General features: G+C 42.4%; 1 protein-coding gene across 4 annotated transcripts in view; it reads left to right on the top strand.

Moving 5' to 3' along the window:
- Positions 1-12418, top strand: part of RUFY1 (RUN and FYVE domain containing 1) — a 341668-nt gene that overhangs the window by 288620 nt on the left and 40630 nt on the right. For all 4 annotated transcript variants that reach the window (XM_077473522.1, XM_077473519.1, XM_077473520.1 and 1 more), the window contains 2 exons: positions 7876-7995; positions 11292-11421. In XM_077473522.1, the coding sequence (XP_077329648.1) occupies positions 7876-7995; positions 11292-11421 (250 nt within the window). The remainder of the gene's footprint in view (positions 1-7875; positions 7996-11291; positions 11422-12418) is intronic.

Here is a 12418-nt window from a genome sequence, read left to right as displayed (position 1 = left end):
AGAGAAATTTTCTTTAAAGCCAGCTTGAAGATTAGAGTACTTGGGTCTGGTTATAGATACAGCCCAGAAGAGGGTGTTTTTGCCCCAGGCAAAGATCTGCACCATAAAGGAGCTGGTTCAGTTGGTCAGGGCAAAGAAGGGTCCTTCCATTTGCCTTTGTATGAGGTTGTTGGCTAAGATGGTGGCTTCATTCAAAGCAGTTCCCTATGCTCAATTTCATTCGAGGCTTCTGCAAAACAGTATCCTATGAGCCTGGAACAAGAAGGTCCAGGCACTAGATTTTCCAATGCGTTTGTTGCCAAAAGTGCACCAGAGCCTCAGTTGCTGGAGGATATCCGAGAATCTTCAGAAAGGGAAATCCTTCTTACTGGAAGGTAACAACAGATGCCAGGCTTTCAGGTTGGGGAGCAGTCCTGAAAGAGGCATCTGGCCAGGGGAAATGGTCCAGAACCAAAAGGGCCTTTCCCATTAACATTCTAAAAATTTCAGCACGGTACCTAGCTAGACCTACATTCAGGTTGCAGAATTCTCTGGTCAGGTTTCAATCCAACAATGCCACAGCAGTGGCTTATATCAATCACCAAGGGGGCACCAGAAGTCAGGCAGCCCAGGGAGAGGTAAACCATATCCTAACCTGGGCAGAAAAGCATGTACCGTGCATATCGGCAATCTTCATTCCAGGTGTGGAGAACTGGCAGGCGGACTACTTGAGTTGCCAGCAGTTGTTTCCGGGGGAATGGTCCCTTCCCCCGACATCTTCCTGGCTATATGCCAAAGATTGGGGACCCTGGACATAGATCTGTTTGCATCCAGGTTCAACAACAAAGTTGAAAACTTTGTGTCAAGAACAAGGGAGCCACTTGCATGCAGAACAGATGCGTTGGTGACCCCCGTGGAACCAGTTCTCACTGATTTATGCATTTCCTCCTATTTTGCTGCTACCTCGACTTCTTCGCAGGATCAAGCGGGAAAGGAAGTCGGTAGTTCTTGTGGCCCAGAAGATCTTGTTATACAGAAATAGTAAAGATGTCAAGACCTGCTATCTACTTTAATTAATCTAAAAAGGCCAGCTTCCTGAGTCATTTATTATAGTCTGAAAGGCATATGTTTCCTAGTGTAAATCCAGGGGTTGGCATCCTAGAAAGTATGTCATAGGTAGAATTCTTACCTTTCTGCAAATGGGGTTAGAGATGAAACTGGCCTTGAGTACTATCAAGGGCTAGGTCTCTGCCTTATTGGTATTGCTTCAACGTCCGCTTGCTTTGCATTCTTTGGTCCGAAGCTTTATTTGGGGTGTAACGTGGCTTAATCCACCAGTTAGAGCACCCCTGAACCCTTGGGAATTGCATTTAGGTCTGTCGGCATTACAGAAACAGCCTTTTGAGCCAATACAATACGTTCCTTTGGTCCTTTTGACGAGGAAGCTAATTTTTCTTCTGCAAGAAGGGTATCAGAGTTGGCGGCTCTTTCTTGTGAAGAGCCATATTTAATCATTCACAGGGATGGAGTAGTATTGTGTCCTCACCCTATCTTTCTGCCAAAGGTGGTTTCAGGTTTTTACCTAAACCAGGATATTGTTTTATCTTCATTTTTTACAGAACCCTGTTCTAAGGAAGAAAAGTCACTACATTCTTTGGATGTAGTGAGAGCAGTCAAAATCTATTTGAAGATGACTGCTCAGATGTTTGTTTGTGTTGCCTGAAGGTCTGCCAATACTCTGCAACACTGTGCAATACACTGCCAATACTCTGCAGCACTGTGCAATACTCTGCAACACTGCAATAATCTGCCAATACTCTGCAATTAATTTTAAAATATATATATTTTTTTAACCGAACTTTCAGTCTTTTTTAAAATACCACCAAAAAAAAGCTCTATTTGTGTGAAAAAAGACAAAAAATTGGGGTACAGTGTTGCATGACTAAATTAATTGCCTTTCAAAGTGTGAGAGCACCGAAAGCTGTAAATTGGTCTGGGTAGGAAGGGGATTTAAGTGCCCAGCGGCCAAGTGGTTAAGCTTTGCCCCTGATTTTGCACTCTCCAGTTTTATTAAATCAACCCCAGTGATTGTGACAAAGGTTAAAGCAAGAGAGCTGATCAGCTGATTCAATAAGACTGGATAGTTGTGAATGTAAATCCATAGGCTCACGATCCAAAATGATATACTATTATCAGAAGTACCCTTAAAGTATTTTGTAGCTTTTGAAGAGTGAGGCCAGTTAAGTGATTTGGTAAGCGGTCATGGGACACAGTTAAACGGTTCAGAATTCTACATTTTTGATTTTGAATAACATAATGAAAATTTTTAACTACTTCCGGACCACCCCATGTATTTATACTGCAGCAGGGCGGCCCAGCTGTGCAAAATCACATACTTGATTGTGATTTGCGCCCCGCCTGCCATCCCCACAGTGATCAGTCATCAGGTCCAGGCCAATGATTTATGGCCTGGACCCGCTGATTGGTTCTGACGAATGGCAGAACATCTTGTGCCTGTGTATTGTAAACACAGGCACAGGAAATTATGCAATCTTCTCTCCTGGAGCCCTTTTCGGTTCCAGCATGAGATGAGAGAGCATCTACCGCGAGTAAAGCACTACGCTGACACAAGGAACGAGAGGCAAATGTAACCACCTGATGCCGAATAGCATTAGCGTCAGTCCCAGATAGGTTCAGGGTACCTGCCATATATTCCTTAATAAAGTTTTAACCCCCTGATCACCTCCAGTTAACCATTTCACTCCCTGTCAGTGTCAATACAGTGTACAGATCTTTTTCTGATCACTATATTAGTGTCACGGGTGACGCCAGTTAGTATCAGTCTTATATAGCGTTAGGGTCCCGGCACATATTCTCTAATGAAGTTTTAACCCCCTGATCGCCCTCAGTTAACGCTTTCACTCACTGTCACATTGTCATTAGTACAGTGTACAGATCATTTTTCTGATCACTGTATTAGTGTCATGGGTGAAGGCAGTTAGCGCCAGCATCAATCCCAGACAGCGTCGTATTGCCCTCCACATATTCGCTAATAAATTTTAAGCTTTTGATTTCCAGTAACATTAGAACACACACACACTATATACCTTCATTACTAGCATAGTCTGAACGGATCAATATCTTTGATCTGATCAGATTTATACTAGCATCCCTATTAGTATAGTGTTCCCAAAAATGTGGTGTTACCAGGGTCAGCCCCGACACCTGCAGGCACCTGTATTTTGCTCCTCCGCACCCCCCCAAACAAGTGCAATATCGGTAGATCACTGTCACTTCCGATACAAAGTACACAAAACTGCAACGTTAGCAGAGTCAGGCCTGATCTCTGCTAGTACTAGCAGTTAATTTTTTGTAGTGGTTCAAACAGTCCTTGACAACCAGATGCTTTTTTTTTTACCTGTGGGTCACACTAGGTACCTATAAATTTATTGGCCAAAATGTCAAACGAAAGGTACACTAGTGAAGAGGCCTACAGGATACTGAGCATTACAGATAAGCGATGGGGAGTCCTTACTGTCAGCATCAGGCTCAGTATTCAAACCTGTTGATTGGTCTGACAACAGAGTAGAGTTCCCTGCTAAAGTCAGGTGTACTTGATCCCGTTCCTCTGTTGCTGAGGTGCTAGTCGCATAATTCTCTTATGCAGCAAAGTGCCTGTACTAGTGCCGCTCTACCTTCTCTGGTGAACTGGCGAGCACCAGCAGCCTAATATATCCTCATGTATGGCAACGGCACATTTAACGCTCCTTGTGTTTTTTTTGTTTGTTTTTTTTTTTAAGCGCTTTTTCACAGAAGATCTGTACTGATCTATTGTGGATGAGAGCAAGTTATCTCCGCAAACCCGAATTTGACCCTTGCCAGACAATTTGCATAGAAACCCATCATGTTCCCCAAATTTAAGACCTTTCTGGGCCTATCCCTCAACATGGGCATTAATAAAAAGAATGAGTTTCAGTCATATTTGTCCACTGACCCAATTCGTCATATGCCCATGTTCTCTGCTGCCAGGGCTAGATGCGAGCAAATATTGCCGTTTATGCACTTCAATGACAATGAACTCTGTTGTCCTCAGGGTGACACCGGATATGATCAGCTAGACAATATTCGACCCCTCGTAACCCACTTCAACCAAAAATTTGCACCCTTGTATATCCCCTAACCAGATGTCTGCGTAGATGAGTCCCTGATTAGGTTTTATGGCCACATTGTTTTCAATCCGTTTCTCCCCAGCAAGTGTGCCAGATAAGGGGGGTCAGAATGTATAAGCTCTGTGACAGGGCAACAGGCTATACATGCACTTTCCTGATTTACAAGGGTTAAAGATAGCAGTGGGGCCCTCCAACTTCCCAGACTACATAGGGAGCAGCGGTAAGATTGTTTGGGACTTGGTGTCACCCTTATTAGAAATGAGGTACCACTTGTACTTGGATAATTTTTAGATACCTATTTCAAGAGCTAAGATCTGCAAAATACTCAACATGCCTCTTAGCAAATAATTAGGGGTGTCTACTTTCCGAAAAGGGGTAATTTGGGGGGGGGGGTTGTGCTATCTTGACATTTCAGGGCCTCTGAAACTGATAAGCAGGAAGTGAAATAAGCAATTTACTCCCTTTGAAATCCTGAAGGTGGTGATTGGTTTTCCTCACCTGTACGTGACTAGGCTACCAAAAAGTCTCCCACATTTTGGGGTGCAATTCCATATATCAATGGCATGTGGGCAATAGATCATTTCATTGACAACTTTGTGTAAAAAAATTTTTTTTTTGGGCATTTGTAACAAAAAAGATGGCTCAACATGCCTCTATGCAAATTCCTTGGGCTGTCTACTTTCCCTGCCATTTTAGCACCTCAAGAAATTAGATAGGCAGTCATAAACTAAAAGCGGTGTAAATTCCAGTAAATAATACCATAGTTTGTAGACAATATAACTTTTGCGCAAACCAATAAATATATACGCTTATTGAATTTTCTTTTTTTTTTTTTTTTTTTACCCAAGACATGTACAGTGCCTTGTAAAAGTATTCGGCCCCCTTGAACTTTTCAACCTTTTGCCACATTTCAGGCTTCAAACATAAAGATATAAAATTTTAATTTTTTGTGAAGAATCACCAACAAGTGAGACACAATTTTGAAGTGGAACGAAATCTATTGGATCATTTTAAACTTTTTTAGCAAATAAAAAACTGAAAAGTGGTGCGTGCAAAATTATTCAGCCCCTTTACTTTCAGTGCAGCAAACTCACTCCAGAAGTTCAGCGAGGATCTCTGAATGATCCAATGTTGTCCTAAATGACTGATGTTGATAAATAGAATCCACCTGTGTGTAATCAAGTCTCTGTATAAATGCACCTGCTCTGTGATAGTCTCAGGGTTCTGTTGAAAGCGCAGAGAGCATCATGAAGACCAAGGAACACACCAGGCAGGTCCGTAATACTGTTGTGGAGAAGTTTAAAGCTGGATTTGGATACAAAAAGATTTCCCAAGCTTTAAACATCCCAAGGAGCACTGTGCAAGCGATCATTTTGAAATGGAAGGAGTATCAGACCACTGCAAATCTACCAAGACCTGGTCGTCCCTCTAAACTTTCAGCTCAGACAAGGAGAAGACTGATCAGAGATGCAGCCAAGAGGCCCATGATCACTCTGGATGAACTGCAGAGAACTACAGCTGAGGTGGGAGAGTCTGTCCATAGGACAACAATCAGTCGTACACTGCACAAATCTGGCCTTTATGGAAGAGTGGCAAGAAGGAAGCCATTTCTCAAAGATATCCATAAAAAGTCTTGTCTAAAGTTTGCCACAAGCCACCTGGGAGACACACCAAACATGTGGAAGAAGGTGCTCTGGTCAGATGAAACCAAAATCAAACTTTTTGCCCACAATGCAAAACGATATGTTTGGCGTAAAAGCAACACAGCTCATCACCCTCAACACACCATCCCCACTGTCAAACATGGTGGTGGCAGCATCATGGTTTGGGCCTGCTTTTCTTCAGCAGGGACAGGGAAGATGGTTAAAATTGAGGGGAAGATGGATGCAGCCAAATACAGGACCATTCTGGATGAAAACCTGTTGGAGTCTGCAAAAGACCTGAAACTGGGACGGAGATTTATCTTCCAACAAGACAATGATCCCAAACATACAGCAAAATCTACAAAGGAATGGTTCACAAATAAACGTATCCAGGTGTTAGAATGGTCAAGTCAAAGTCCAGACCTGAATCCAATCGACAATCTGTGGAAAGAGCTGAAAACTGCTTTTCACAAACGCTCTCCATCCAACCTCACTGAGCTTGAGCTGTTTTGCAAGGAAGAATGGGCAAGAATTTCAGTCTCTCGATGTGCAAAACTGATAGAGACATACCCCAAGCGACTTGCAGCTGTAATCGCAGCAAAAGGTGGCTCTACAAAGTATTAACGCAAGGGGGCCGAATAATTTTGCACGCCCCACTTTACATTTTTTTATTAGTTAAAAAAGTTTCAAAAATCCAATAGATTTCGTTCCACTTCACAATTGTGTCCCACTTGTTGGTGATTCTTCACAAAAAATAAAAATTTTATATCTTTGTTTGAAGCCTGAAATGTGGCAAAAGGTTGAAAAGTTCAAGGGGGCCGAATACTTTCGCAAGGCACTGTAGCTGAATGCATTTTCGCCTAAATGTATGACAAAAATTCAGTTTATTGGATATTTTTTATAACAAAAAGTAGAAAGTGTCTTTTTTTTTTTTTTTTTTTTTTTTTTAAATTTTCGGTCTTTTTTCCATTTGTATCGCAAAACAAAAAAAATCCCAATGGTGACCAAATACCACCAAAAAAAGGCGCTATTTGTGGGGAAAAAAAGGATGCAAATTTTAATTCACAATGATGCATGACTGTGCAACTACCCATTAAAGCAGCGCAGTGCTAAATTGCAGAAAGTGCTCTGGTCAGAAAGGGGGTAAAAGCTTCTGGAGGTCAAGTGGTTAAACAACAATCAGGATAATTTTCCTTGGGACTGATCCCCATTCGATGTTTACCCACTGTTTAATCACAAAAGGAACGAAAACTGATGGGCGAACCCTGTGTGTGAAAGGGGTGCTGCTTTCACAGTGATGTACTGTGGTTTACCCTAAGCTTTGCTTTGCCATAGACTTATATTATATCTTGCAGGTGTGGTGCACTTTCTGAAAGCGCAACAAAACTCCTGCATTCAGGAGTTTTGGTGCAATTTCAGAAAGCACACCAACCCATATGATATAATAGAAGTCTTTGGCTCAGTGCAGCTAACCCGCAGTTAAGCCACAGGTGCAGCCTAATAACCCTTTTTTTTTTTTGCCCATTGCAAAGCCATGATGTTTAGTACTTAATATGCCCATTGCTAAATTGTGATGTTTAATAAACTGACCTTTTATCTTTCAGTCTCTGCTGGCATCCCTGGCTGTTAGAAATGTTCCTGTCCCAGGTGGAGTGATAACAAATGCACTTTGCCTGGGACAGGAGCCGGCGCTATAGAGGCGGCTTACGTGGCTCCTGCTCCCTCTGTAACCCGTTTGCCTCTGATGTTCTGGGATGGTAGGTCAGCAACCCACAATCTGGGCTTGCCAACCCACCATCCCAGACAAAGGGGCTCATGGGCCTCATCATTGGGCTCTGCGGACCACCGTTTGAGCACTCCTGCCCTAGTGCTAGTTGTGTTATTGGTTGCATGTAAAATGCATAATGTACATATACAGTAGTTTATTTCCTGTTCTACATTCGAATGGCAAAATTAGGAGCATAGCGAATTAGGAGATACTAGAGTATGGGGCTCTTTGTGTGTCCTGTCAGTATTCAGGAAAGTCATGCATGTTTGTTTCCGATCCATTAAATATATTTATTGCATTTGTGTATCATTGCCAGATTTAAAAATTCTGAAAAAGCAAGACAAACAGCTGAGGAAAACTGTGTTAAAATGAAAAACGAGTTTGATGCCAAACATGATTCCTTACAGCAGCAGCTTCAAAAACTGGACAGTCGCTGGTAAGAGGCATAAAAAAATTATGGCTTATAATAAATGGAATTTTATTGACAAACCTTACATCCCAGTTGCTAAATGGAATATAACAAACACATTTGTTAACCTAAGGAATCAGGTGATACTACTTTATCAAATTTCACCCACATTGTCCACTAATGGTAATGTAATTGTAGCAAACAGGAGCAATTGTTATTAGGACACAGAGGGGCTTATATAAAGTTGTATAAGTGGGTTAACAACCAGTTTAAGGATTTAGTTCTAGAGGAGTGGAAGAGGGTTCATAAAAGGCGTAAGTGTATTTCAAGGCAAAAAAAAAAAGCACGCAGGCCCTGCAATAAATTCACGTTTCCACATGTTTTATCCCTTTAAAGACACTGCAATTACAGAAAAAAATCTACTCACATTTAGGACATATACAAACAGGGACCAATGCCCAGAATACTAATAATAATGATCAAGAATTAAGGCATTCATCTCTGACAGCAATTAAGCCCTATATAACCCCAGTATATTTCAGTCTGCCATAGGCTTTGGCAGGTTGCAGGTGGCAGGGCTGGGCGCTGTCCCTGTGCCTCCTGGGTGCACTAAAATTCCATAATTACATTCACAGCAGCTAGACCCCTGTGTGTAAGAGGCCAAAGAGATTTATTTTTGAACACTCAAATTATATATTCTATTTTTCTCTGAAAATATCTCCAGAGTTTGATAATGATGAAATATACCAGAAAAACAAATTGACTGTTTAGTCCCAGTGTCTTTTTTGCATGCATAGCAAGAGAAGAACCGGGCAGCTTTGCATTTCTTGGAGATGCAAACAAGCCCACTTCTGGAGTGCCCCATCATCTGCATATTATCCCGAATAGTTTTATTCAGCCCTCAGGATTCGTTATCCAGGACATTTTTGCAAATAAAATCTGCCATCCTGGAATGTATCTTGCCTCCAAAAGTGGGTACAGCTTGGAAAGCCTTTTGTGGAATACTGGCCTTTCATCAACTCTTTTCCACTGTTCTAGAAATAAATCCTTAAAGTGGTTGTTAACCCACTTATAACTTTATATAAGCCCCTCTGTCTCCTAATAACAAGTGCTCCCATCTGTGTGTTTTATTACAAAAATGCCTCCTTTACATCTCACAGCAGTTCCTTGCAATCATGTCACCGGCCGGCTCTCTCCTCTGCCCGGATCACAGATACAGTGGGCGGGCCGAGATTCCCCCACTGATGTCAGCCATGACGTGAGAAGGAGAGAGAGAGCCGGTCGGTTATATGATTGTGGGGAACTGCTGTGAAATCCGGTAAAGGAGGCTTTTTTTTTAAATGAAGCACAGGGGGACACAGAGGGGCTTATATAAAGTTTTTTTTTTTAACAGTTATGAGAGCAGCAGGAGCATAGGGGGCAGGCAGGGAGGGAAGGGGGGGCGGAGGAAGCAGGAGCACATAGGGGGACAGGGGGGCTGCGAATGACAGAGGCACGTAAACTGACCACAGTGTCAGGGCTCAGCAGCCATGATGAACCGTGGTCAGTTTACAGAGGGGAGGGTAGAAACTGTCAGGATCAGCCAGGTGTTACAGGAGGCCAAATGACACAGCACAAGCACTGTGTACTGTATAAAATGCTTTAAATGGACATGATCCATTTTTTTTTTCCAGGGTTAAGAAGGGCTTTAAAGTGGTTAAAGGTTTTTTTTTTTTTTTTTTTTTTTACCTTAATGTATTCTCTACAATAAAGTAAAAAACCTTCAATGTGCAGCTCCCCCCCAGCCCTTCCTAAATAACTTACCTGAGCCTGATCTTAATCCAGCACTGTGATTCCTGACTGGACTCAGTGAGAGCAGTGGGAGCCATTGGCTCCTGCTGCTGTCAGTTAAATGCAGTTATGAAGGAGCTGGGGGTCAGGGCTGAACCACACAGCTGGCCCGCACGAGTATCACCTTTCTATGGTGGCACAGAAAGAAGAGGAGGAGCCCAAAGCATCCATGGCGAATCTGAGGAGGTGGTTTGAGGATGCTTTGTGCAAAACCATTGCACAGAGCAGGTAAGTATATCATGTTTAACCTTTTTACTGGGAGTCTGCATCTGCTCTTCCCATTGAATAGCATGTTTCATGGCTGCAATAAAAGACTCAATAAGTGCTAAGTAAAGACACTGAGGAGGTGGTATCCAAACCAACTTATCAGGAAGCGACTGCTTGCCACATACCCAACGCTTCCCACATACCCAACGCTTCCCAGTAGGAGGACTAATGCTGCTAGAAGAAAAAAAATTCACAGACAAACAACTCCTTATCTTATTGGCACATTTAGCTGCCTAAGACTAAGGACATAAGAATGAGAGCATGAACTTGAATGGAGGAGTCATAATTCAGCTGAAGGTAGAGGCCAGTAGATTAGATCCTGTAAGTCTCGAGGACAAAAATAGAAGGTGAGCATGGGCTAGGGCTTAATCTTTTATAGAGTTATGTTTGGTCCTGTGGTCTGAAGGGGGGAGGAGCTTCAACCATCTGTATGTTGCCATGAAGCCTTCAGAAAAAGATATATTAGAGCGAGCACAAAAATCTTTTTTTTTTTTCTACTGAATTTTATTAAAGAGGTTCTAAGGGCTCAAGGTATTTAACCTTAAAGTGGATGTAAACCTGAAAAAACTTTTTGTTAATTAAGGCTTGCACATTGTACAGTATAGGATTTCATGTCACCTGTGCCCAGTTTTGCCACGAAGAGTTAATCCAGCTCTGATCAGTCCTCTTATCTTTTCTCAGTGAGATAAAAACAGACAGAGAAATAGGAGTTGTTCCCCTTCCTGTGAGTGACAGGTGATTTACATATCTCATGCATGAGCCTGAGAGAGACATTTTGTGTACTTCAGATCCCCTCCTCCTTTCTTCTCCAGCTCTCCCAGGATTGGCTGGCCCACACCTCAGCATGATTGGGCACAAGTCTGATGGTGACGCTTCTGGGTTTTGGCTTGATGTTAGTGATCATAGCAGAAGTTCAGTGCAAGAAATACAAAATGCATGTTGATAAGGGGAGTGTAGAGGTGGACGGGGAGTCTACTGACATCACAATCCACCCACTGAGCTCCGGACAACAGACTCACCCACAGAATCTGCAGTTGTTTGGGTCTCATAACAGACAGAGGGGGATACATTTAACAGGTTAGGATACATGCAGGAGAAATGTATATCCTTATAGATAACCACTATGGCAGTAGTTTAGAAAGGATGAGAGTCGGTTTACATTCACTTTAATGCATTCTATGCATTAAAACAACTCTTCTGTCTGATTTTTGTTTTTCCTTTAATAGTTCCAGTTTAGGGGATGAACTGCAATCAGAAAAAGAGCAACATGGATCACTTCAAGCAGAGCTTCAAAAAGAGAAAGACCTTAATCAGTCTCTAAGAAATGAATTGCTACAGTTTTCACAGTTAAAAAAGGTATGTCCTGTTCTTTCCACTGATTAATCTGCTATTCAAACAGACGTGTTACAGTGTTCCTAAACCCACAACAGTAAAATCTGTCTGTATATGCAGCATAGCATGCTTCTTATACTCACTGTGGAACTTATGGGGTTAATCCTCTGCATTGTGTAAAAAGGCTGTTTTATCCTGTATGCACAAATCCTTCCCTCCTGCATAGTTTATCTGGGGAAAGCCAGCTAACACAGGCAGAGTAGCCAACCTGCACATGCTCAGTTGTCTTTTTTATGCTGAAGAGAATATTTACTTCTTCTCAGAGATAGCCAGGTCCCATGATATTGACATCACACATTTGGGCGTGTATAGAGGCTGCAGTGAAAATCTCCTCAAAATTTAACATCCTGTTTCCACTGATCATCCTTGAGATGTTTCTACAATTTGATTGGAGACCACCTATGATAAATTCAGTTAATTGTATATGATTTGGAAAGGAACACACACCTGTCTATATAAGGTCCCACAGTTAACAGTGCATGTCAGAGCACAAACCAAGCCGCGCAGTCCAAGGAATTGTTTGCAGACCTCCAAGACAGGATTGTATCGAGGCACAGATCTGGGGAGGGGTACAGAAAAATTTGCAGCATCGAAAGTCCCAATGAGCCCAATATCCTTCATCTGTAAATGGAGGAAGTTTGGAATCGCCAGGACTCTTCCTAGAGCGGGCCACCTGGCCAAACTGAGTTTGGGGGAGAAGGGCCTTAGTCAGGGAGGTGACTAAGAACCCAATGGGTACTCTAACAGCGATCCAGTGTTTCTCTGTGGAGAACCTTCCAGAAGAACAACCATCTCTGCAGCACTCCACCAATCAGACCTATATGGTAGAGTGGCCAGACGGAAGCCACTCCTCATTAAAAGGCAGGTGACAAGCCTGCCTGGAGTTTGCCAAAAGGCACCTGAAGGACTCTGACTGTGAGAAACAAAATTCTCTAGGCTGATAAAACAAAGATTGAACTCT

The sequence above is a fragment of the Lithobates pipiens genome, unplaced genomic scaffold (genome assembly GCF_037356315.1).
Source record: "Lithobates pipiens isolate NorthernLeopardFrog02 unplaced genomic scaffold, aLitPip1_a1.2 Scaffold_8, whole genome shotgun sequence".
Classification (NCBI taxonomy): Eukaryota; Metazoa; Chordata; class Amphibia; order Anura; family Ranidae; genus Lithobates; species Lithobates pipiens.
Note: the sequence above shows the minus strand (reverse complement) of the source record. Positions and strands in the feature narration are given on the sequence as shown.